Below are 27,449 nucleotides of genomic sequence, written 5' to 3'. Positions count from 1 at the left end.
TTCCCTCTGCATAGCATATGTCAGAATTTATCATAATTTCATTTATTGGTAGTTTCATTTTTTTCCTTCTCCACACTATAAGGAAAGGATCATATCTATAATGGTCAATGTATTTCTACTTATTATCCCAATAAACACTTGTTAAAGAAGGGTTGTAAAATACAAATAAATTAGATTTACAATCTGCAGGTAAGTGAGCTTTACTACAGTTATTAATTCACCGTAAGAAAATCACAGAACAAGGAAATTCAAATCAGCAATGCAAACTGAGCAGCTCGGAACCCATCTCTAGGTCACGTCTTGATCCACAAAAACAGTGCATGGAAGATATGAACATTACATCAAGAAAATATAAGTTAAATGTAAAAAAAAAACCCCACTGTCTTCAGAATATTTTTTTCCATCAAGCTGGTTTAACTGCAATTATGATTTATTTTTTTGTTTCATGACTCTTATTGGTGATTCTTTAAAATGTAAAAAATTAACGATTAGTTTTTTAAGTGGATATTACAATCCAGTATTTTGTAATGTATACAAAGTAGTATTACAGAGAGAATAGTTTTAAAAATCACCTTAAATATGTGCTACAATGAAAGTACCAAATAGAGGTTCACAGAAATTCAAAATATCATGAGATGCCTCAGTTTTCTTATATAAATAATGCCCCAAAACACCCAAGCACTAAATTTTTTCCTTCATAAGGTTAATAGAAAAACATATAGGATAATATAAACTAAGAATGTTAATTAAGAACTATGGTGGCATCATTACTTTAGATATTTGAATTTTGATATACACTATTATAAGCATCTTTGCAATGAAGACATAGAGATTTATTATTTAGGTACCTTGGACATTTAACTTGATTTTGCCCAAGGCTGTACCAGCTGGATTCTGAGCCACACACATGTAAGTACCAGCATCCTCTCTGACAGCTCTGGAGATCTGCAAGCCACCACGAGGAAGAAGTGCATGGCTTCTACCTACATCATAGTTACAAAAGCAGAGTGAGAAGACTTTTTATTTTCATTAACAAATCATACCGACTTCTGAATTATAAAAGTGAGTTCCCATTATTTTCTTGATTGAAACGGTACCTGAAGTGATGACTTTGATACCTTCCTTTTGCCAACTGATGAAAGGACTGGGAGTCCCTGTTGCTTCACATGGTAATAAAATGGGATTGTTTAGAATGACGGCTAGTTCACTTGGCTGAGGCTGAATGACTGGAGGCTCTGTAAGAACCAATCAACAGAAATAAGCAAAGGCTCTAGTTAGTAGCATAAATGTCTATAGTAGCCATGAGGTTAAACATGCCTGAATTCAGAATTCCAAAATATTAGTGATTTCATTGTCCCAGGGAAAAGCAAATAGCTGTCATATCACATTTTTTGAGTCCTGTTACTATAGCCAGTTTCCATTAGAAGAACTCCATAGAAAAGATTAATATCAGAAACAGATCATAAAAATTCAAGAAGACAATTTAGGGGCTGTTTTGTGTGGTTGGTCATCTGTATGTTTTCTTTAGTCTATTGAAGAACATCTATCAGGCTTTCATATCCCCCAAATATTACTGTGGTTTACGACTCTAGACGGTACCACCTGTCAAGAATAAACATGACTTAGAAAAGTACAAGAGCAAAATTTTACTGAATAAATAACCTTTCATACCTTGGACATAAAGGCTCACATGTCGATGTGCAGAACCAGCTGCATTCCTGGCAACACAAGTATATCTTCCAGCATGGCTTAACTGAGTGGCAAAGATTTCAATTGCTCCTGAAAAGGAAAAGTTTTTCATGCACAGTGCGTCCCTGTTTTTCCGGTTTGCTAAACCAGGTCTCTCTGCTTTTGTGTCAGTCTGCCCCCTAGCACAGTACTGCGTGGCTTGCATTCATACTTGCACTCCCTGTGCTTACCTACCATAGTATTTTTTAACAGCTTTATTTAGGCAAAACGTACAGACCATAAAATTCACTGATTTAAATGTACAATACAATGATTTTTAGTATATTTACAGAGTTGTGCAATTATAATTTAATTTTAGAAAATTTCCATGATGCCCAAAGAAATCTCACTCCACTTAGAGACCTGCCTCATTCCCAACCCCAAGTGTAAGCAATCGGTAATCTAATCTCTCTCTCTCTCTCTCTCTCTCTCTCTCTCTCTCTCTCTCTCTATATATATATATATATATATATATATATATATATAGGCCTTTTCTGGAAATTTCATATAGATGGGATCATACAGAAGGCTTTTGTGTCTGACTTCTACTGTGAGCATAGTTTTTGAGTTTCATCTGCTGTAGCAGGTGTCAATATTTTTGTTCCATTTTATTGCTAAATAGAATTCCATCCTGTGAATTATCCACATTTTGTCTATCCGTTCACCAGTTGATGGACATTTACATTGTTTCTATGTTTTTGGCTATTGTGAATGATGCTGTATGAACATTTGCATATAAGTCTTTGGGTGGACATATGCTTTCATTTCTCTGGGTAGGGACCTAGGAACGGAGTTGCTGGGTCATATGGTAACTGTCTAACATTTTGAGAAAAGTTCTAAACTGTTTTCTTAGCACAGTACTTTGTGCTGAAGAGTAGTTAATTTATATTTTATGATTTTACTTGCTACCCGTTTATGCAGATTTCTGAGGTAGCCAAAATACTATGCTTTGAAAGCCAAGTTCCATCCTGAGAACAAATCTTTCATTATTTCCCTTCTACTGAAGAAATAAACAAATTCTCTTAGAATAATATGCCCATACTCATAAAGCCTCAGGAGTTAGTTGCTACTTTAGTTTATCTCCAGTATACCTCCCCATTGCAGGATGAATTTCCAGAAACACAAATGTGAATCACTTATACTTTCATTTAGGTGAATATTTTCTCTTTAGTATTATAAAATTTTCAATACTTAAATTCTATAAATGATGGTTACTACCACCCTCAAAAATTATCCATATCATAGCACTTAACACCCAGCCCTACTTGCTAAATTACTGAAACCTTAAAAGCAAGAGCCCTGTCTTAGTTTTATATCCTCAGAAACTCAGTGGAGTATTTAGCCTATTTTAGGTACTAAATGTTTGTTGAATGAATGGACGTTCTATTTGGCCGACAAAAGAAGTGTGGTTCACTCAAAGGCAACCAGTAAATTTGTTAAACCTTAGGTTTAGTAAATATGCACATAAAATCCCAGTGGTCATGCTTAATATATGCATATCAGTCCTAGATATTATCTGTTATTTTGTTTTAAGACTTTTTTTCTATCCCTTTCCCAAGTTCCCCCTCCCCACTGTTAAGTGCATTTTTTCCCAGATGCCTAAGCCCAGGAATACAGATGTACTTTATTCTTTTATTTTGGTGCAACAGAATTCCAAGTAAGGCCATCCAGTAAAAACGAATCCAGTCAATAGCTGTGTAATCGCTGATCTGGGTCTTACCTGAGGACAGAATTCTATAGCCCTCTCCTCTGGGAAGCAGTCTTATACCATTTTTCGCCCAGTGAATTGAGGGAAATGGAACTCCTGAAGCCGTGCAGGTGATCACGGTGGGGGTGTGCGTGGTTACTAGGAAGTCAGTAGGCTCATCAGCTATGGAAGGTGGAACTAAAAGAAAAACAACAAAAGGAAAGAAAACTACATGTTCCCAACCCTTACAGATTTCCAAAGCCTCCTCATATATCTTTCTCTTTCTACTCTGAAAGTGAGTGCTTGGTCAGTGGAAAAGGAAGCTCTCTTGTGAAGTAGAGGAATGATGGAATGATATCATTATAATAACTTTCAGTCCACATACTAAGCCAGTTCTACCTTGGACAGTGAGATCCACAGTTCTCTTATCCTCTCCGGCATCACTTGTCACAGTGCACTCATAGGTTGCAGTGTCATCCACAGAAGGGGAAATAATTACTAGTGAACCTGAAGAAAGGAGCCTAGAAGAGAGATTTCAAAGTAATGAGGTGCTATATATCAATTTTCATAAATGTTTCTAGTTGGTTCAACATGGTACTATCTTGTGAATTGAGGGAAATGGAACTCTACTCATGTTAACATGAGCATCATTTTATGCATCAGACTTTAAGTTTATATGGCAGTGGGTTAATAGGACCTCAACCTTGACATCTGCAGGAAGCAGTGGTGTGGAATGATTGTGTTAAGAGGGAATCTTGAATTTTCTGAATGCTTATAGCATAATCAACCATGTTCTCCCAGGAGAAATACAGTGAAATGAGCACACTGATGATAGCCATTGTTTACTGACCATTGAACACATTCCCGGCACCAACTCAAATGCTTCACATTAATCATCTCTAAAGTTCACAATAACTTTGCAGATTGGTATTTGATTATTTCTACTGACAGATGGGTAACTACAAGTCTGTCTGTCTTGCACCTTTCTCTACTTCACACGTCTCCTTACACGTGGTGGATACCTTCGAGACGCATAGTACATAAATCAGAGTCTCTTCCTTAACTTTGAATCAACTCAAAACTAAAGTGATCTGAATCACTTCAAATGTTCAGAAGGTTGATTAAATACACATACATTATTTAAAGTAATCTAATGAATCACTTTGCTGTATAGCTGAAACTAACATAACATTGTTAATCAACTATGCTCCAATATAAAATAAAAATTAAAGCAAATATGTATCAAAATGAAAAATCATTTTAGTGTGGTTGAACACACTAAAAAAATTAAAGTAATCTAAATAAGAATATCTGTATTCTTACTTCAAACTGTGCAATGATGAATGGAAATGATTTGATTCAAGGGAAACATACTTGACCTGCTTTTTTATTCAAGGGCATTGTACAATTCCCCCATAGTATATGCTTTCAAGTCACTAAACGCCCAATGCCAAAAGAGTTAAAGGGTGAGAAAGAGGGAGAAGCAACAGAGTTTCAAGTGAAACACTCCTAGTTTCATATTTCCTGATGTATCAGAACTGATTTTTGTTAAGGTAGGTCTATGAGAACATTTGCTTTCAGTACTATGGCAAACCTTTTGCAAGATATCTATTAACTTGAGATACAAGACATGATGCTTAGCTAAAGCATCAGAAATTCCTAGTTTTTTTTTTAAAGGTTAGTCTTTAAAAAATATGATGTCATATTAAGAGCAATGGTAGTCAAGCTGGAAGAGCAATGGTAGTCAAGCTGGACGAATACAAAAAACTGGGAGAAAATGCTGTTCTTCCTTCCTCCACATGCTGCCAAATACCTATGCTGTATTTCAAGGTATAAAATTTGACTCTTATTCTGCAGCTAAAGCTTGTATTATTTCTACAGAATAGTTTTTCTTTTATACCAAATGATGTTTTAATCTTTTGTCTTTATAAAATTCCAAAAGATACTAAAAAAAAAAAAGCAGAATGGAAATTAATCTTTTAGAGCTCAGACAGTTATCTACAGGACTTATGAAATAGAGAAGTTGTACCTATAATTCAGAAATAAGATTTTAGGTTGCAAAACTAATTCTATATTAAGAAAAAATAATATGCTCTCTACATACTAGCTAGTTCTTCATACTTTATATATTTGCTGTCCCCATTGATAGAGTTTAAATGTTAATTCTTTTAAAAATTATGTTTCTAAATAATAGGTGGGATTTTCCAGTTAAATTACTCCTTACCGGTATGAATTCTGATTTTGATCCACATTAAGAAGATGCCCATTTTTTCTCCAGTTGATTGATGGTTTTGGTATCCCAGTAGCCTCACAAGCCAGAGTGGTTTGAACATTTACTGTTACAGTTATGTTGGTAGGACCCAGAGCAATAGATGGAGGGACTAAAACGAAGTCACCAAGTAAGAAACACGTTCAGTAAATAGTATGCCATTCGAAGTATCTCTGCCAAACTGAAATTAATCATTGCTAACTTGCTTTATAGTTAGGAACACAATAAGGTTCTGTGAATTTACACAGGGTTGTGATGATGCTCTTCATAATGGGTCTTCACTGCTCATAATATAGTGTAATACATTTAAATAGTATTAGATATGAAGGTCTTTATGTTATGACCTCACTGGTTTAGGCTACCAAAGAACACCTGACCCAAAGATTGGATGTTGTTCGTAAAAGTACATTTACCATGGACTTGTAAATCTATGCGCCTGCGATCTGTTCCAGCAGCATTGGTAGCCATACACAAATATCTCCCACTATCAGTAACGTGTGCTGACTGGATGTGAAGGAATCCATTTTCCAAGATGGAGTATCTACAAGAAAGATCACAAGTGAGGTCCTCCGGATCAGCCTTTCTGATTATGCACATTTTGACTGAGAACATTATAAAATACCCAGTTAAATCCATTTTCAGTCCTTTTCCTACTTCAGGAATTTATAATACCCTTGGTGGAAAAAAAAGGATGTTCTGCAAAGGTGCAGAGCAGATGGGCTTGTGATCTTGGATAGATTATAATCATTACATTTTGAATGTAACTCTTAAGAATTATGCTTTTAAAATACTATATTTTGATCCTCATTTAAGATGAAGAGACTCATTTTAGAATGAAAAGACCCAAATAATGCACTGGATCAAAGATTTAAAAACTTATATTTCAGTTCTTACAGTATATTTTATCCTTTTCCAGAATTGTTACCTTGCATGATTCTCAGATAGAACAGCTCCATCCTTTCTCCATGTTATCCTTGGGGTTGGCACACCTTCCGCAAAGCATTCCAATACAGTTGACTTGTTTAAGTGAATGACAAGACTCTGGGGGCCACTCTTTATGCTTGGAGGAACTGCACAAGAGATGCATGTGGAAAACTTCCTTTATATCAATATCATAGCCTGAACTAAGACTCTTAACAGGTAATACAAAGTGAGATTTGAGTCAAATGTATGGCTTTGCCTACAGCTAATTCAGGTTAGTATAAATAGAATTGGGGTTTAATTCCTAAAGTCTTAGTCAAGATAAGATTTTATTTTAAAATTTACTTAAAAATGAAGAGTAAATGGGTGGGGAAGCTTTAAATCCCTGATATGGTGTATGAAATCTGGCTTTCTAATGAAAGAGGCTTGAATAGAATAAAAGTCAGCTCTGGTATCATACAAATTAAAGATGATATTTCTTATTTCTCTTTGGCCAAATAATGGTCAGAGAATGTTAATACTGGAACAACTTCACTTTAAATAAAGGATAGAAAGTGGGCTGTTATAACAAAGCACATCTGTGATTAATCATGCAAGTCTCAGAGTGTGTATTTTATTAATCATTGAGTTCATATGGGAATAGTAAACTTGAATTTTAATTTTAGTGTTAGAGATATTAGCTGCCTGGGTTACTCAACTTGTAAAGTTTCGTATATTAAAAATCCAAAGGGACGGTTTTGAAAAAGTCTATCATATTCTTGAAATTTGGCAGATTTTAGTGTTTAGATTTTATATTTGAGAAAATTACAGTCCCATGGCAGTCTCTGTCTAGCACATATATAATCAAACACCAACATCAACAAAGGTGACTAATTGGCTACTTGTCATCCAGAGACTTAGTGTATTAACTTCTCCAATGGCTCTGATCTGAATGACACAAAACATCAGGATATGCTGATAACAATTGGACATATATTGTCCTCTAACAGAAATGTATCTTTGTTTTTTGAAATTGAGTTAGTTTGAATACAGTGATAGTACAAAAATCACATGTTGTCTTTATGAAAAGAAATAAGATAAGCACAAGAATTTAGTATGCTCATAAAAAATAAAAATGCTATCATCTCTTTAAATGCCCTTATCTAAATTTTTAAGTTGTGAAACAGTGATTAATTTTTCTTACCATTTACAGTGAGAATAAATTCTCTTGTAGTCTTTCCTGCAATGTTGCTGGCAACACAGGTATAATTGGCTGTATCACCTAGATCTGCATTATTAATTTGTAAGTATCTCCCTCCAGATAGGATTCTTACTCGAGGTGTTGCCTGGATTCAGAAAGAAAAATTTACCATTAAAATGTTGGACAAATAAAATATTAATCATCAAAAGTAACTATAGTGAACTGCAGTGCACCAGTCTCCCAGTATCTTTGTCTGCTCCCCCCACCACTATCCTGGTATCAAAAACTCTTGGGAAATATTTCTATGAGTGTAGTTAAAGCAAGAGCACAATCAGTGTCTCCAGTTCTTCACAGTGACGGCCACAATGAACCTCTGAAGGATGAAAAGTTGTCTCAGGTTGGGCCCATTCGAGCTCCCCAGAAAGATACTGCTGGAAGTGTTGGAATAAGGCATAGTTTTACTGGAATCACCGGTAGTGAGGATGACATAGCTTGGTGGCAGTCTTACCACCATGTGGGGACAGCTTGTTCTGAATCTAACGTAAGCAGAGTTGGGATTCAGAGAAAGGCCAGAGATGCTTGACTACATGGTTAGAGCCTCTGGATCTAGTAATGCCTAAAGCTTAAGTTCACCAATTACTATAGCTAACAAATATCTCTTATTTTCCATTTAAATTATTTTGAGTTTGAATTCTGTCACTTAAAGCTGAAAGTTTCCTGACTAATAAATTAACTTTGGTTAACTTATAGGAAATAATTATCCTTCAACATATTTAACATAAGTAAATAAATGATTTTAGTCTACAAATATTTATTAAGCACTTATTCTGCATCCAAGCATGGGACCAAGAATTATGAAAATGCAGAGACCTATATTGAAATGAAATACTGAAATATAATGAAATCTAATCTCTGCTATAATGTCCAATTTGGGATTGTTCATAGACTTTAAAAAATGCCAGGTAACATCAAAGACTGATATTTTCTGATTGTGCCTAAGTGAAACTACTCCAGGAAGAGCCCAAATAAGATTTTTCTACCATATGAGTTCTGTCCCAGATAAACATATATTTCTAATGAAAAAAGTTGTTCACACTAACATAGACAGTTCAGGTCAATGTATCTTGAAAGTTCACACATTTTCTCTAGGCCTTTCCTTGCTACAGGGGCTATTAATGGTAAACTTTTATTACTTCTGATGAGAATAAGTGATTTCTTAAACATACATGGAAAGTTCTACGAAACATATTTTAATTTTGATATGGGTATAGCAGGATTTTAGGCTAATAAAAAAATTCTGAGTTGATTCTCATGTCTTTCTTCCATGAACATCAGTAAGTTCTGCTAACTTATTCAGTCCCACTACAATGTTCTCTGGTTCTCTTCTCATTTACTGCCAGTGATTATTCCAAATTTGATTTCTTTCCTCAGATAGAACATCATTCTCAACTGATGACCTTAATTCCTTTGAGAAAATCAAAGCCGGGTGCCCGCCATTTCTCCCTCTCATCTCTTGCATATGAATACAACCTTCCTTCCTCTTTTTCCATCTCTGTGGAAAAAGGTCAATGCTTCTGTCCAAGGCTAATCTCTTCACCTGTCACCAGGGTCCCAGCCCTTCCCCACTTGACACACTTAGTCCTGTATCTTCCATCTCTTTCAGTAAATAAGCATATACAAATCTCTTTTGTATTTAAGTAACAGTCCACAATCATTAACACTTCCTCTTCTTTAACTCCCCCAGACAGCTGTAACCTGTCTTCTACTTTGATCACTCTATTGAAGAACCGCTGTTCAGATCGTTAATCAAGTCTATGTATTGCCAAAGCCAGTGAATACAGCTTAATTTGTATCTTAACATGGACTCTGTTAACCACTCCCTCTGTCTTCCTTGGCTCTCAGTACACCAATGTCTCCTATATTTAATCTTATTTCTCTGGGTCCTCATCCTCAGTCCCATTCTTCTCTTCTTCCTTTGCTCACCTTTTAATTGTCAATGTTGCCTTAGGCTTTATTCTCATTTACAGGTCTTCTCACACTGTGTGCTTTCTGGTTGACCTCATACAAACCGATGGCTTCGGGAACAGGTTACACCATTGAGGACCACCAAATCAAAGATGTTTTTGATGAAATATGGACCCATATTTCTTAGTGCTTCTTAGAAGCTCCACTCGGATAATATATAGGTAATTCAAACTCAAAATATCTAAAACTGGACTCATTTTTTCCCCCCATAACTGTTGAAATCAGTCTGTCCCAGTACTGACATCACTTGGTCATATCTGAGATTAGCCTGAATTTCTGTATCATCAACATTCACTCAGTCCCTATCTGAACACCTAATGGTCTAGAGTGAAATGCACATATGGGAGATAAGACTATGGAGGAAAAGTCAGAGCATGAAGGGCTTTGTGAGCTAAGCTGGGCAGTTTAATCCGAATCCTGAAATCTATGGAGAATCATCAAAGGATTTTTTTTTTTTAAACATCTTTACTGGAGTATAATTGCTTTACAATGGTGCGTCAGTTTCTGCTTTACAACAAAGTGAATCAGTTATACATATACATATGTTCCCATATCTCTTCCCTCCTGCGTCTCCCTCCCTCCCACCCCTCTAGGTGGTCACAAACCACCCAGCTGATCTATGGGGAGGGGGAAGGGTGGGCTGTGACGAAGGGAGAAAGTGGCATCAAAGGATTTTAATCAAGGTCTACTTCAACCTTACCAAGCTAGCTGCAGTTCCTGGGACAGCAGCATTCCTTCTCCTGTAATGTCTTTGTACATGCTATCACTTATGTTTGGAATCCCCTTCTTTCTCACCCAACATCTACCCAACATTTAAACTGAACTCACTCTTTCCAAGAGGCTCCCCTGGGCTATTCCTTACCCTTCAGTCTGGATTACTTGCTTCTCCCCTCTGTTTCCATAAAATGCTGTATATCCCTCTAAGATATTGTTCATTGAATATCAGCAGTATCAATTTTCTACAATCTTTGATATACTTCTGTATATTTTCAGATAGTCTGTGAGCTCCTTGAGGATCAAGATTATTCTCAGGGGCAATCATAGTGCCTAGCATTTTAACAGGCACACAATAAATAGAGAAACTGAGGCACAGGACTGTTAAGTGATATGCATGATGATTTAACAAGGAAGCAACTCTCAGAAACCAGTCTCTGTGTTTGGCATTTGTGTGATCTGATGACAGCGAAAGTCTTTCTGCCTTATGTATTAGGGACACCATTTCCTTTTATTTAGGCACAGCGTACCACAATAGGTCATACTAACAGGATGAGGAAGAACAAAGGAGAAACAAAAGGATAAGTAAGTACTAGGATAAGGACAATCAGAGCATTCAAAGTCAAGGCTTTGAGCCAAGCCTAAAGGCCTATTTAGGATCCTGGGCTGTGACACTATAGGGCAGCAGACAGATATCACCTGAGCGTGGGAACCTTTAAAGAGCCAGTAACTGTGTTTTCAAAGATTCCAGTCCATATTCCTGGTGTTGCACAGATCCTTGGGGTCACTCCTGAGGACCAAGTTTAGACTAGGGAAATTCAGTAATAGGTTTGCCCTACGGAGCTGGCAGGACAGGTCAGGTCTTTTGAGACTCTGATAGTTTCTTCCCTCTCAAGTAAAGACAAATGGTGCAGATGAACCTATTTGCAGAGCAGGGATAGAAAAGCAGATGTAGAGAACGGACATGTGGACACAGTGGGGGAAAGGGAGGGTGGGATAAATTGGGAGATTAGGTTTGGCATAAATACACTACCATGTGTAAAATAGATAGCTAGTGGGAACCTGCCATATAGCACAGGGAGCTCAGCTCGGTGCTCTGTGATGACCTAGATGGGTGTGATGTTGGGGGGCGGGAGGTCCAAGAGGGAGAGGATATATGTATATATATGGCTGATTCACTTCACTGTACAGAAGAAACTAACACAACATTGTAAAGCAATTATACTCCAATTAAAAAAAAAAAGACATAGCTGAGTGTTTTCATTCAACTTTAATCCACGGGCTCCAGGAGATATATACTTGGGCCAATTTACAGAGTATATGAATCAAAATACCTGTCTTTTGCCTCATAACTAGCTAGTAACTACTCCAAGAAGGCTGAGAAAAAGCCTGATTAAAGGACCCTATGCCCACCCCTGTAATGTTGAATAACTAGTAGTCTGACATTGTTTGGCTTTATCTCCCTAGCAAGGACTCTACTGCTGATTTTTTTTTTCTCACAATGAATCTGTGGAATTTAGCAAGATTTACCTGTAACCGTTCTCCATTTTTAAGCCAAGTGATTACAGGTGGGGGCACTGCATCCGATTTGCATTCCAATGTCACTTGTCTGTTCCGTAACACAGTGAAATCCTGGGGCTCATCAGTTCCAGCAATATTAGGGGGGACTGGGCATGAGAACAAATACACCAAAGGCTTTTAATAAACAGGATATAAAATGATCTGGATTATCTGAGGTGTTCAACGAATGTTGCTTCTGCTATATGACATAAAAAGCATAAACTGAAAACATTACTCATTCAATTTATAGTACAATGATTATAAATAGTGAAAAATTTTTTACCTTCCTCAGTACTTTCACATACATCAAGTAATGAAATTCTTCCAATGGCCACGTAAATGACAGGATAAGTAATATAATCACATTTTATCACCTTTTAACAGATAAAGAAACTAAGTACAAAGAAGGGATTCCTTGTCTAGCTCTACACTTGGTAATAATTTTCTCTGAACATCATATTTTAAAACCTCTAAATTAGGGTCTGCCCATTATAATATACAGAAATATGTACATTTTTCTTAATATGCAGAAAGGGGGAGGGGTAAAATAGGGGTAAGGAATTAAGAGGTACAAACTACTATGTATAAAAAAAATAAGCTGCAAGGATATATTGTAAAGAGAATACAGTCAATATTTTATAATAACTTTAAATGGAGTATAATTTATACAAATTTTCAATCACTATGGTTTATACCTGAAATTAATATAATATTGTAAATCAACTATATCACAATTAAAAAATGTACCTTTTTTATGTGACTCTTATATACACAATTTACATGTCAATTAGTGGCAGGTCTAATTTTTTGTGTAGGACTGGCGGGGCGAGGGGAACACTCCTATATTACGCCAGCCCTACAGTTTGTGTTGCCTAGTCATTTAGGCTATGAGGAGATAAAGATCTTCCGTTAAGTTCTTTTAGCGTTCCTCTTCATGAAGAGTAATTCCCATTTCTATGTCAAAATAGTATCGGCCACAGTCTAATTGGCCCAACTTTTCTAGAAGGTAATTTGGCCTTAAATATGTGTGTGTGTGTGTGTGTGTGTGTGTGTGTGTGTACAGGCATGCACGTGTACTTGCATATAAACAAGTAAATATACCTACAGAAATTTATCAAAACAAAATAATTAAAGGAAGAGGCCAACACACATGTACAAAGATGTCTATAATAGTGTGACTTATATTGGTAAAAATACAAAACAGCCTAAATATACAAAAATAAGGAATGTATTAAATAATGGCATATTCATAAAATGGGAAATCATAGAATCACTAAAAAGTAATGTTATAAAAATACATTTTTTGACACGAAAACATGTTCACCATACCACTAAGTGAGATAAAAAAAAGTTAAATACTATATGCTGTATGATCGTATTTCTGTGACAATATTTATATGTAAAAAGGTCTTATCTTTGTATGATGAGATTATGATGGATTTATATTTTTATTTTTATAATTTATATTCTATGATTTAAAACCAATGAATATGAATTATTTGTGCAGGAACAAAACAAATAACTCAAAAAAATCCATTAAACTATTCCCAACAATAGTTTAATGGACTACTGTGATCAAATATAAAAATCAGATTTGCAAAATACATTTTTCCTAATATATAAGCATAGTTTTATGATATGTTAGATAGTTGCTCTATGTTCCATAAATTATGCCTTTTAATTAGGTATTAATGTATGATGGACTGCAGGACATTTTGACAACTTTACCATGCACTCTCACTAAATATTCTTTATCATCATCTCCTGCAGGACTGGATGCCAGACATGTATATCTTCCTGTATCTTCCACCTATAAAATTCAAATAAGTGAATGACACAATGTTAACATGCTGGTTTTGGTGATGAGAATAAATATCTATTAGAATGAATATAGAAGTCTCACACAAAGCAAGATATCATTAAGTACAGTAATAAAATTTAATAAATGGTTTTAACATTTGTGATTAAATGTAACATACATTTAATCAGTTAAGTGTATCAGTTACATTTGATACTGATACTGAGCATGGCTTGACATCTCTGTTACATGTAAATCTATGTATTTGACATAGATTTAACAGGGTTTTGGTATTTGATCTCAGAATGTTTGCATATTAGGTATATTTAATGATCTCAGAAAGGGCAGATACATATAAGACCTACCACCATACATGACAGACTAGATACTACTCAGTATTTATTGAAGAAATAAGTATTTATGAATTTAAATTGCAGACTGAAAATTCTACTGGAGTCTTCCTGAAGAAAATAAAATACATTAACCAACCAATCAACTAACCAACCAAAAAAGTAAATAAAATATCAGGTTATTTTAATAAAGCACATTAATACCACATTTTTAATCTACCTTTGATATACATGGTGAAACAAAATAGCTATATTATGTAATTTGGCTGTAAATAGGTCAGGCTGATAGCAAAATCTACTGTTTTCTGACAAAAACCAGAAACATTTCTTTAAAAATCTCCATACATAGTTTCCACTGGAAGTGTTAGTCTTCATTCATATTTGACATTGTGTAGAAGATGTCTTATACATGTGTAAAGGATACACTGAAAAACAGATGATCTTACTACTGTGAAAAATATATTTTGGAAAAGTAGAAAATCCTGTTTTCATTAATTTTATTACTTGAATACTCTTAGAACACTGGGAATTTTAAACTTCTTACATTCAAAACTGACTTTATAGATTATGGAAAAATGTTTTGGTAGGCTGCAAAAAGTCCGCTGAAAAAATTTAAGACTAGTATGTTTGGAAAATTACTAAATATGACTTTAGGAGAATGACCGTCTCATCGTCCTTCAATTAAGAATTGGAAGTGATGCACTACTGCCTAGAGAATAATTTCTAAATTTCTTATACCTTTCAAACCTCTAAAAGTCAACTCTTACTCCACCAATTCAGTTTATTCCCAAATCATATTGCCCCCTCCACTTGTCGTGACTTAGCCAAACTTGCACTATCATTCATGACTGTTCTGAGATCTTGCCTTCTCCAAGAAACATTTCCTGACAACTTATACCCTTCTGAATATTGACAGGTACTATTAGTAGCTACATTTCCTAAAGTGTGTTCTGTTAATAGGGTGTTTGAAAAATTATAGTTAGTCAGGTTTCTTTGGAGTAAGATTTTGCAGAGTTGTTGACATGCATTATGCCTCACAAAGGAGAGGAAGGTACAGTATATAAAGTTTTTCAGATCTACTTGGTCACAGAATTTTTCTCCCTTTGGAATAAATTACAAAATGAGGGTTTGATGGAAAATGTCTTAGCAAACTCTTGTCTTTACCACACAATTTGGAATTTGCAAAGCATCCATTAGGTAGCAGGCATAACTACATGCTACAGATACATACACAAAAAGACACAGGTAACTAAGATATAATTTAGTAATAAGTGCTTTAACAGAGGTATGTACCAAATGTTGTGAAAACACAGAGGACCAGAGGAACCAAGAGCAGTCGTGGAACTTGATAATATTTAATTTTTCAATTCTATAATGTTTTTAATGGTTTTCTTATTGTTTTCCTAATTTTGTCATATGTAGTTTTATTTTTCTTAGAAAATTGGAAATTTCTTGAAGGCTGAGAAACATCTTATGTATTACATTTGTATTCTCCACAAAAGCTAGAATGTGTGGGTCATCATTTAACACTCTATGGAACCTTTGTCTTGTTTTGTTATAACATAACTTTTCATTCTTACATTTAAGACCTAGTGTAATGTGGCCTTAATTTCCCTCTAAAGCTTTATTTACCATGATTCCTTTATACTTATGGTTCTAGTGCACACACTTCCCTGTCTCCAATGCTATTCCCTATGTTACAAAATTCTTTTGCTTCCTTTTTGGTCTGTTGAAATTATAACATTCAAGGGTTTTGATTCAGTATGTAGTTTGACAGTTGGACCTGAGTTTTCTCTGGGTTATTGAAGTGCTTGACACAGTGAAGAGGGGAATGGAACGTGTGTTCTCCTTGATGTTAGAAACAAGAACTGGGCTGAGTTCCACTGGCTATGCTTTTTTTTTTTTTTTCATTCTCCAAATATTTATTGAGCACCTAATATAAACCAGACAATGTGCTTGAAATATACTGATACACTGTTAACAAGACGAAAAAGCTCCTTAACCCAAGGAACTCACAGTCTGGCCTAAAGGCAAATATTAATCAAATAATCCCACAAATAAATCATCATAGATCATGATAAACGCTGTTTATTGTAAAAAGTCATGACAAGTTGTGACAGGATATCACCCGAGGGCTTGATGTTCTGACAGTAGTAGGTGAGGTTTCTCCACGGAGGAGACATTTACATTATGAAGGATGAACAGGAGTCACCGAGGACAGGGGTAGGAGTATGGGAAAGACGGCATGGAGCTGTCCAAGCAGAGGTCTTTGCACAGCGTGTGCAAAGACCCCAGGGTGGGAGAGGGTACAGAGCACCTGAGGGCCTGAACTAGACCAGAGTGGCTGACAGCAGACAGCAAACAGGAGAGTGGCCTGAGATGAGAAGGGAGCAGGGTAAGGACCTTGGCTTTTATCCCAAGAGAAACGGGGGCCATTGAGGTTTTTAAGCAGGGGACTGACATGGTAAGACGTGATCCCTCAGCCACTCTGCAAAGAATGAACTGGAGAGGGCCAGAGGGGAAGTGCAGAGGCCAACATGGGAGATAAATAGAAGGAAAAGAGAAAATGAGAGGGTATGCGCAACCCCATGTCAGTTGGGAGGCAAACCGGTAGAGATGAAGAACGTGGGCTCGGAATTAAGCTGCCCAGTTGTCACTTAACTCTATGAACTTGAGCAAATTACCTAAGCTCATCTCTCAAACAGGGATAGTATCTGCCTATGTCCTAGATTGTGTGAGGATCAAATGACAAACACACCTCAAGAACTCGTTATGGTATCTGGCACACAGGAACCTGCCGTGGCCCAAGGCCACACGGCTACTACTAGAAACAGAGAAATACCGGACTGCTCTGATTAAAGCTGGGGGTGGGCGGGCCGGGCCCCGAGCCTCGTCCACTTGTCCACCCCTAACCCCCACCTTGTCCTAGTCCCACCCACGCAGCCCTAAATGCCTGGGACTTCACAGACGCCCTCTCTGCCAAAGAAGGTTGGCCTCAGAGTGGCCGGTTGGGAGCCTGTCTCCTGGGCACTGCGTGAAAAAACGGGGTGACAGCAGCTGACCCGTTTAAGAGTTCTGGCACGCAGGGCCACGCTCAACTTTATAACATATCTAGACCAGAACCTCAGAAGGCTTTTGCTTCCCTTACTTCATCTCCCCAAAAGAAAAAAAGTCTAAACACTCTTCCGCTTGCTGATGTGTATATCAACTGTTTTATTTTTTAAATAACGATGAAGGGGAGAAAAGGCCACAAAACAGACAAAAATAGCCTCGAAGGAACTCGAAGGAGATGCAGATCTCAGAAGGGTACGGTTAACAGAAATGCCTTTGAAGGAACTCCTGAGAAGTTTATGGTGGCCCTCACTACCTGCCTGCTTTATTCATTCCGTCTCCCCTCTCTGCCCCTCCTAAGCCGCGGTTCTGATCCGGTTTCAAGCAGAGACTTAGTCAACTCTGGGTTCTAACCTCCTAGAGATTGCTTGGGGACAAGGAAGTCCATGTATTAACTACAGCCCCACTGCAGGAACGGCCCCCTGAGACCTCACGGCCTGTGGCTGGTCAGGGTCACTGGGGGGTGAAGTCAGGGTCTATGAACCCACAACCCAGCCAGCTGTTCTAGATTTAGGACACAATGAGAGATACTTGGACTCCCTGTGTGCCAAACACCTGTCCTGAGCCATTCCCAGCATTCCTGACCAGACGCAGCCTCCTGATGATTCTGGTTTACACAGATGGGGCTATGGGTTCATAATGTCAAAAAGGCCTCACGTATCTGAAGAGCAGGATAGCCGATAAACCTGGAACTACCCCAGAACAAATGAGAGCTCTCACCAGCCCAAAGAAAGCACCCAAAGGTCAAAAAAGCTGCGAAGACTTGGACAGGGGAGGCCCTCTCCAGACAAGGTGGGCTGCTGGACAGCACAGATATACACAGACAGAACGAGGAACTGACAGGAGCGCTAAAGGTTGTACAGACAATACTTGTTCATTGGCGGTGTGCGGGGGGGGGGGGGGGGGGGGTTGGATAAGGGGAGGAAAACTGGCAATCGGCCAGTTGTCCCCAGCTGCCCCAGGGAAAGCACGTAACTGCTGTTCCGGAGAGACCAGAGCTGGTGGAGCTGTTCTTCAGGGCAGCACAGCCTTCTCTGCCTCACCTCAGTCAGCCGGGGCCAAGTCTGTGGATTGCATCCCTCTGTCTCCTGGGATGCTCGGCTCCACTGTGTCACACAACTGGCTGGGAACGCCTGAATCCTTTTCACCAAACCCTTCCTTTTCATTCGACTGTCTTTGCAATTTTCTGGCAGCATTAGTGTGTCAATCTCTTCCAAGATCTTCATAAACTGCTCGACTGTGGCTTTTACTCTCCTATCGAGTTTGCAGAGAGCTTCAGCTTGCGAATCCTTTGGCTAGAAAACCCTGCTGGATTCCGGAAGGTTCTTTATTCCACTCTTCCAGTTGGTCAGCTATCTTCTCCACAGACTTCTCCAAATCTTTCAACTTCTTTAGTTCAACTTCTTCCTCTGGACTGTTCTTTTTCCCCAAGTAACATGACCCGGCAACCATTTTGTATTCCGGGTGCTGACCCCGGCGTCTCCATTTCCTTCAGAGATTTTTCCCTTAAATATGGGTTTCTGAAAAGGCAGCGGGACCCCTGTGGCCTCTGCAAAAACCTGGGGCAGGTCTTGGACCACTGGCTCACGAGAGCCCTCTTGCAGGATAACTTGAAGATCGTGCTTCTCATTAATGTGGGTGATGGTCCTGCTGAGCTCGGCAGCCGCCATTTCCTCTCTCCGGGCCACCTCTTTAGCTCCGGGCCGAGCGAGGCCGTGCCTTCTTCTACACCCGCGGCCTGCGAGCGCAGGCGGCGGCGCCCCTGGTGGATCTGGCATGCCCTCTGGTCGCACTCCGGACGGCTGATCGCTGGGAGGGAGGCGGACCGGCCTCGGCTGGGGGCACCGACTAGGGCCGCCGCTCCCGGGGGAGGTGGGGTCGCCTCGCCGTCTCCGCGCTCCGCAGCACCCATGCTTTGGCTACGCTTTTGAACCAGACCCAGGATTGAGAGCAGCTCCATCACCGAGTAGTGGTTAAGTACTTGGCAGGTGAATACTTAATCTTTCTGTGTCCGTTTCTGGATTTGTAGGAAGGGGATAAAGACACTGCCTCACAGAGGGGTCATGATGGTCACGGGTGTGATAGAGCCCATAGCTGAACATAAGACTGACACGATTTACAACCCTTAGCTCTCTTTTCCAGCTCCCTTTCTTTTCTGTTTCCTCAGTGAAAATGTACATGAAATATGATTAGATAATGTATTATTCTACTTTAAAAAAATGATTATAATAACAATAAAATCGGCAACAACAGCAATCATTCTAACTTTAGCATCACTTCACGCCCATGGCACCAGTCGAAGCATATCAAGTTAGACTGTCTCTAAAACCCCAAGTATATACGTTCAGTATTATTACTGTTTTTATCCCCAGTTTACAGATGAGGGTGTTAAGGAACACATGGATATTTGTAATATAAGGTTTGCCTTTGTTTGTAGAACAGCATACTGTTACAATAAGACATCCCAAACATACTTCTCTTTAATATATTTACATTTCAGATTAATTTCCTTAAACACAAACTAAAAGAACAATTTTATTGAATTGATCATTTTTTGAAAAATTGTGTCTCTTCAGATTTTCATGTCTGAGATTTCTTTCTAGAGATCAAAAGTGCTCTCTGAAGCCTCACATATACGTACGTTGGATTGCTTTTTGCCATTTCTGTAAAGGGCTACATGGCACAAATTAAGGGCTTCGGGAAATATGTTATCACTTATAGAACTGTGAAAACTTACAAAAATTAATGTGAAGGTAACTTGCTTTCTTCTGTGTTTAATATGATAATTTCACTTCATCCTTCTAGGCATGTTACTTTGTAAGTGTCTACCCAATCATGCATGTCATAGAACCAATCTACCCTTGCTAAAGTTACAGAGATCTGTGATATATTCAGACTCCAAGACAACTTCTCCAACATTTCTCATAGATTAGCAAGCAAGAAGTTTAACCCAGAAAATAATTGTATGAACTCTGAACTTACCTGAGCACTAGATATTCGAAGAATCTCTCCTCCTCCAAGAGTTTGCATCTGATCCACCTGTGGAAGGGGCCGTCCGTCTTTCATCCAGGTAATTTTAGGAGCTGGGATTCCAGAAGCAATGCAGGTAAGTTCAAGTGGATTATTAACAATTACTGACATCTCTACAGGTTCTTCAGATCCATTGATATGAGGTGGTTCTATGTAAAAGGAATGAAAAACAACAACAAAATAAACTTGCTATTTGATCAAATACTGCAGCTCAGAAAAACTTTAAAATTCAACACAAATTTATGTTCCTACAATGCAAATTGATTTGAACAAGGATACCAAAATAATTCCTAGATGTTATTATCATTTGTCACTGGCACTATTTTTTTAAAAAAATAGATTTATTTATTTATTTTTGGCTGCATTGGCTCATCGTTGCTGCGTGCGGGCTTTCTCTAGTTGTGGTGAGCAGAGGCTACTCTTCGTTGTGGTGCGCGGTCTTCTCATTGCGGTGGCTTCTCTTGTTGCAGAGCACGGGTTCTAGGTGCAAGGGCTTCAGTAGTTGTGGCCCATGGGCTCCGTAGCTGTGGCTTGCGGGCTCAGTAGTTGTGGTACGTGGGCTTAGTTGCTCCGTGGCATGTGGGATCTTCCCAGACCAGGGCTCGAACCCAGGTTCCCTAATTTGGCAGGCGGATTCTTAACCACTGCACCACCAGGGAAGTCCCTACTGGCACTATTTTAAAAGAGATGGATCATGCCTGTAATAGATCATGAAGTAAATGGCAAGCCATTAAAGGTAATTATAGCTCAGCAATTGGGATTCAGATAATTAGAGCAGTCTTACTTAACTGTAAAGATTTGAAAACTATAAAAACTAAACTAATCTTGTACTATTTTTAAAAGAGAGTTACTTAAATATAGTAGTGTATTTTTGCACCTTTTAAATATCTATTGGTTCTACAAAAGCAATGGGCAAATGCTATGGAATTTTGCAATCATTTTTTCTGTGGAGAACTTTAAGAGGAAACAATGACTAAGCAGAATAAAAAACAGTTACATTTGGAGACCATTTCTGCATAAACCACATTTGTTATGTCTGGGCAGAAATAACTTCCTTTTTTTTATTATTTATACTTCTGAATTACCTTTCTCAAGAGAATGTTACGGAATCTAAACACTTGGAGCAAACAGTAAAGTTTCTTAGTCCAACTATTCCTAAGTTTAGGAATCACTTTAAAACAGATTTCCCTTGCATAGATCATTCAAATTTTCTATTAACGTTTCCAGCTTACTATTTCACAAGGCAACAAAAATAGCTGTTGGACAGCTCCAAGGATTAGCTCTGTGTGTGTGTGTTTAAAGTCAGGCACATAGTTTAGAGCAGAGGTTCACAGCAGAGGATCTGGAATCAAATAGCCTGAATTTGGATCTTAGCTCCAACAATTATTAGGTTAGTGGATTTGGGCAAATCTCTAAAATAAGTGTAGTACTATTATTTAACTAATAGAATTCTGAGGATTCAATGAAATAATCTATAAACTACATTTCTTTTGTGTTTCTGAATCTGTTTTATTTTATAATTAAAGGTTTTAAGAAAGTTATAACTACTACTAAGTCTACTATATCTGTTGGCGTTATTATTAAAAACTGCCTCCTAAAAATTTGTATCTTTGGTCCTCGTTTTCCTTTCTGGAAAAAGATAATATATTTAATACATTATAATTAAGAAGTCAGAGTTTCTTAACTATGGTCCCACATGACTACTCTTTTTCACTTTCATGCATCTTATTATGTTTTGCTGTCAAAATACATTTTCTTAAGTGTATTTTAGATCAATCCAAGATTTCTTGGTTAAAAGATGTCAGTGTCTCCATGTTACTCATTGAATTAAATACAAACTCCTCCTCATGGCTTCCAAGCCTTCCACAACATAGCCTCAATCTCTCTTTATAACATTAGTTACTTTTAAAACACTTTACGTAACCTAGACTTCAAACTAGACTACTATTCTCCCTCAACAAGTTCAGTCCCTTCTTGCTCTGTGACTTTACTAATGCTATTCCTTCTACTGGAATATCTCCAATAGTCCCACCATCCCCTAACTGAGCATGTTTAAGTACTCTCAAGGTCACTTTAGTATCATTATGTTCATTTGTAAAAACCATAGGTCTTTTCTTGATTCTCTCAACAAACTATAAAATTTCTATCCCTTTTAATTTCCATAGCATGCTGGAGGGAAAAGCACTTATCTGATTCTCCATTTGACTACAGTCAATTCTTTATTCCTCTCACTTGTTGGCTATTTACCATGTGTGTCACTGTGGATACAAAGATTATTTAAGCACGGCCTTAATCTCAAAAGCTTATAGTACTAGATTTAAAATAACAACATGTTCCCAACTGGTTCAAATACCAGTCATCAGATCTTACATGTGTTAAGTTATTGAGAACCATTTTACTCTGTATCTTGTCCATATGTCTTGTACTTTGAGCAGAATAGGAGTTGTCCATACTCTGATGACTCCAAAATTTATATTTCCAGCCTAGATCTCTCTCCTGGGCTCTAGATCCATATATATAATTATCACATAAGCATCTTCAGTGGGTTGTTTGAAAACAACTTCAAACCCATCATGTATTCGGACTGAACCTGTTACCTTTTCCCTCAAAACCTGGTCTTTTTCCAGCATTCCCTGCATTTACGTGATGAACCCACCAATTGTTCAGTCACATAAACCAGAAGCTGGGAGTCATCCTCGATATCTTCTTCCTTGTCATCACTCTCATATGGCCAAATCCGCCACCAAGTCTTAATACTTCTACCTGCAATTAGTTCTAGAATACATCTTTTCCTCTCACCTGCATCACTAATCTGAGCTATAATACCGTTCACTTGGATTAATATCTCCTCCTTCCTGGCTGTAGCTGCCTACCCAATATCATTTACTTGTTTCTTTCTTATTAACAGGCCTCAATTTTGTTAGGGCTGTCAATGTGCTTAAAACTACATTTCCTAGCGTCTTTAATACATAGTAGATGGAGTGGCATGTGAAGATTCTGACCAATGTGATATACGTAGAGGTAGTTTTGTGGAGATTCTAAGAAAATCCCGAAAGGGGCAGTTCTTTGCCTTTCCTATGTTTTCTGCTCTATTGTTGCCTATCGTGAAGCTGGGGGGTGAGCAGCCAATGCATGATCACGGTCTGACTATGATATAAAGGCCAAAGGCCAGGAGAACTGTTAAGATCTGAACTGTAGAACCAGTGCAGCTACTGCCCACCTCCAGACACCTCATTCAGTGAGAAAAACAAAAGTTCTTTAAGTCACCATGTTTAGACTCTGTTAATCACAGCCAGACACAATTCCTAATAAGACACTGTCTCTCGGAGCCCACTCCAAGCCGCTCTCCACTTTGCAGTCAGAGTGGTCATTTCAAACTGCAACTCTACTCATGGCATTCCACTTGTTAGAACTTTTAATGGTTTCCCATTGCGCTAGGACAAAACACAAAATCCTTAATGTGGTCAACAATCCCTTCATAGCCTGAACCCTGTCAACTCCCATACCCACTAGCTTTATTTTGCATGATCTTCTCCCTTGTTCTTAGTATTTTACCCATAGTGGACTTTCAGAACTACTAATACACCATGACACCTCCCACCAGGTGGATAGAATTAAGTTGAGATTAGCGGTTCACCAAGTTAGAACACTTAAATTCACATTTCTGTTGTAATATAGATCAGAGTGAAGTTTTTCAGGTTTTAATGGAATTAACTTTCAACAGATGCTGAAATGCTATAACTGCTCATCCTTCTGTTAAGCCAGTTTTCAACTCTGTTTTAAGAGAATATCCTTATAAAACCTGCAGGTGGGAAGGTTGTTCTTTGTATGTGACTCTAACAACATTGGTGTTACTTTTCTTTTTTTGTGTTCTACATCCAGAAATGTACTGGGCCGTGATTCTGCTCCTGGGTTCTAGAATTCCTGCAGAAAGTCTTCCTTCTCTTTTTCTCCACTGCCACATGCTACAACAGGCCCCTGTATTTTTAGGCCTGTGAGAGTATAACAGACTCTTCGATTCATTCTTCACTCTGTCATCAGAGGGATTTTTTTGGAAGTGAAATCTGACTGTAACATATTCCTGCTTAAGCTTCTTCTACTGCCTTCGTAATGAGGCCCAAATTCTCTAACTGAGGCTCTTCACAGTATGGCTTCTGTCCAGGTATATTTCCGTCTTGTCTTCTACTTTTGCTGTTACACTCAGCTTCACTAAGCACAGATAGACAACTCAAGGTTTATCATTTCTAGGTAAAAGATGTAGGCATCTCCTCACTCATCTCTATAGTCTTCCTTTTTAAGGCTTAGATGTATCCTTGAAGAGACCTTCTTTGAACCTTCCCACAGAATTTAATTTTCACCATATCATCCTCATCACACTCATAAGTAATTACTTTTTCAATATCTGTGTTCCGCGCCAGTGCAGGAACTTGAGGGCTGAGACCACATCCTTCCTATTCAGTGATGCAGTCAAGTACTTGTCATACCATATGTCACATAGTAGGTGTCCAATAATTATTTGTTACATGTTGACTAGAAACGTGCCTGGCACATAATATATAGTCAATAATTAACAATTAATAGGTGAATAATTAATGTACAAGATGTCATCTCTTGATATTCCTCATATTCCGTGAATTGCTATACGTGAATTTGTTATTCCATCCTTCCTTACAAACACATGCTTTCTGCTGCCTTTTGTCTCTAAATATTCTGGTGTACTGCCTCCATTACTACCTTTCATTCTATGGAATACTCATCTACACCACAGTATTTCTGTTTGTTTATTTAGATATTGTTCTGTCTCCTGCTACAGTTAAAACTCACTTTAATCCACCTGATAGGTACCTAGTTCCATTCAGTTCAAGCCAACATATAAATATTATGTGTCAAATGCCATGCTAAGCCCTGGGAATATAGCAACAAGTAAAAAGGGTACTGACCATCACAGAGCTTAACTAAGGATGAAACAGACTTTTAAGGTTACACGAATAATTAAAATTGTAATAGGTACTATGAGAAAGATTATAGGATGTCCTGAAAACATCTGGCTAGACTCTTGCCAAAATTCTTATTTTTCCTTGTGGGGTGCATTTTGTTAGAAAAAAATGTAAAGAGCCTGAGGTTTTACCTCATCATTGTGAAAAAAAAAACTCCAAAAAATTATTATTGAAATAATTCATTTCATTCATTTTCATTTCTCTTCCAAAGTCAAATTCTTTTACTTCAAGGAAAAGATATGTTTTCCCTTTATACTATTTATTTGCATGTAGAACACTGGAATACCTATTTAAAATACTTATTTTAATGCACAAAAGAGTAAATAGAACTAGACTCTTTGAAATGACCACTACAACTATAATCTACAGACTGGATCATTTAAAGATTGTTTGGAATAACATAATAGTATAAATATGCTTTTCCATTAAATTACTAGCATCAGAAGTGATTTCAGTTCTTCGAAAAAGTTAAAAAGCTGCTTATCGATTGGTTGTATGACATCGTCAATGAATAATGTTTTACAAGTGGGAGTGTTCATTCTTCTACACAGATAAGAAACACAATAATTTAACATGCTTCAGATACTAAAAGTAAACCTAGGTGAATTACAGAACAGAAATATGAAGTACAATGAAGTTTTCACAAATGTTGTCCTATAGCCAATGATTCTAAGAATTATACTTACTTATTGTCTTTATTATCACTTATTTCCCAATTATTTTACTTACCTAGGACCTTCAGGATAAAGTGTTTACTGACTTCTCCTGCTTCATTTGAGGCAATGCAGGTGTACCTTCCTGAATCTTCAGTTTCTGCTTTGATAAGCTGAAGGACCATTTCTTGAGAGCTTATTGACAGATGGGCATCAAGCCCCAGAGGCTGGCCATCTCTAAGCCAGGACATCCTGGGAGTTGGGGTTCCATCGGTAAAACATGTCATGGAGGTGGAACTACCCTTGACCATTGTGATTTCCTCTGTTCCCATCCCACTGTCCAGTTTTGGTGGTACTGTATAGAAAACAAAACAAAATTATATTATCTGTTATAATTTGAGATCAATTTAGATTAAAAATTTAAATGGTTCAATTAGTTCTATAGTGTTTCTATGATCTATAAAAATATAGAATTTAAAATAGCATATAATTAGTTGATGACTTTACTATAAAAGCATGTGTTATGTAGGCTAATTTTTAACCTTCCAAAATATTAGCAATAAGACCTCAATACTGTTTCCTTGTAGAACATACAAACGAAATGTGTTTTAAAATTTGGCCATTTTTCAACATCTTAGGTTTTTCCTTTTAAATTGTTATAATGTATATTATTACAGAAGTATACTTCCAGCTACTTTATGTGGAATAAATAAAATAATAATAAGTTCCAGAGTAAATTGTATATAATCCAACATAAATCACGTGTAGGCTATAGTAAATAGTCACTTAACTGTTTTGCGAAATTCTTGGGGATTGTGAACTCTGGTCTAGCAAATCTTAGTAATTCAGAAATTGAATGTTTTGAGTTCTATCTCTACCTAACATACACACAGAGATATTTAGTATATATGCACACATCTATTCATACTTTAAATACTCTCAGTGAGACACTAACATTATTAGAAAACAGTCTTACCTTTCTCTTTGTATGAAAAGACTGGTCTTGTGTCTGGATTGAAATACTATTTTTAAAAATTTAGATTTCATTGAATGCAAAATTCCAGGCTGGAAAAGTATTTTGACAGACAGTATGCTCCAATATATATGGACCCCTTGGGAGAGCAGGCATTCTAGAAGCCCTAGTTAAGATCCTATTTTACCACTCCTTCCTGATATGTCAATATTTAAATTAAGGCTGTTGTTTAATATTGGACACATAGTATAGTACTAGGATTGTTTCTGGTGACATACCCAAAACTTGAAGACTGTAATGTTTATTATCCACCCCAGCTCTGTTGGAGGCCACACAGGTATACACAGCATCATCAGACACCTGAGCTCTCACAATCCTGAAAAACAGTTTGACCCAAGGCTTTGTAATTTGATCCCATTCAACATATACAAATAAAACATTTGTGATAATACA

General features: G+C 37.4%; 1 protein-coding gene and 1 pseudogene across 1 annotated transcript in view; both read right to left on the bottom strand.

Moving 5' to 3' along the window:
• HMCN1 (hemicentin 1) overlaps window positions 1-27,449 on the bottom strand; it is a 517,679-nt gene that overhangs the window by 96,826 nt on the left and 393,404 nt on the right. Inside the window, exons 67-80 of the mRNA XM_059076723.2 lie at window positions 27,275-27,372; window positions 26,100-26,378; window positions 20,326-20,522; window positions 13,813-13,894; window positions 12,055-12,191; window positions 7,789-7,930; window positions 6,610-6,754; window positions 6,098-6,225; window positions 5,640-5,796; window positions 3,815-3,936; window positions 3,449-3,613; window positions 1,672-1,779; window positions 1,098-1,235; window positions 849-983 (exon numbers count right to left, since the gene is read on the bottom strand). Of these exons, the coding sequence (XP_058932706.1) occupies window positions 849-983; window positions 1,098-1,235; window positions 1,672-1,779; window positions 3,449-3,613; window positions 3,815-3,936; window positions 5,640-5,796; window positions 6,098-6,225; window positions 6,610-6,754; window positions 7,789-7,930; window positions 12,055-12,191; window positions 13,813-13,894; window positions 20,326-20,522; window positions 26,100-26,378; window positions 27,275-27,372 (2,033 nt within the window). The remainder of the gene's footprint in view (window positions 1-848; window positions 984-1,097; window positions 1,236-1,671; window positions 1,780-3,448; window positions 3,614-3,814; window positions 3,937-5,639; window positions 5,797-6,097; window positions 6,226-6,609; window positions 6,755-7,788; window positions 7,931-12,054; window positions 12,192-13,812; window positions 13,895-20,325; window positions 20,523-26,099; window positions 26,379-27,274; window positions 27,373-27,449) is intronic.
• On the bottom strand, window positions 18,388-19,013 carry LOC131764497 (BAG family molecular chaperone regulator 1 pseudogene; annotated as a pseudogene).

The sequence above is a fragment of the Kogia breviceps genome, chromosome 1 (assembly GCF_026419965.1).
Source record: "Kogia breviceps isolate mKogBre1 chromosome 1, mKogBre1 haplotype 1, whole genome shotgun sequence".
NCBI lineage: Eukaryota > Metazoa > Chordata > Mammalia > Artiodactyla > Physeteridae > Kogia > Kogia breviceps.
This window is presented reverse-complemented; position numbering and strand designations above follow the sequence as displayed.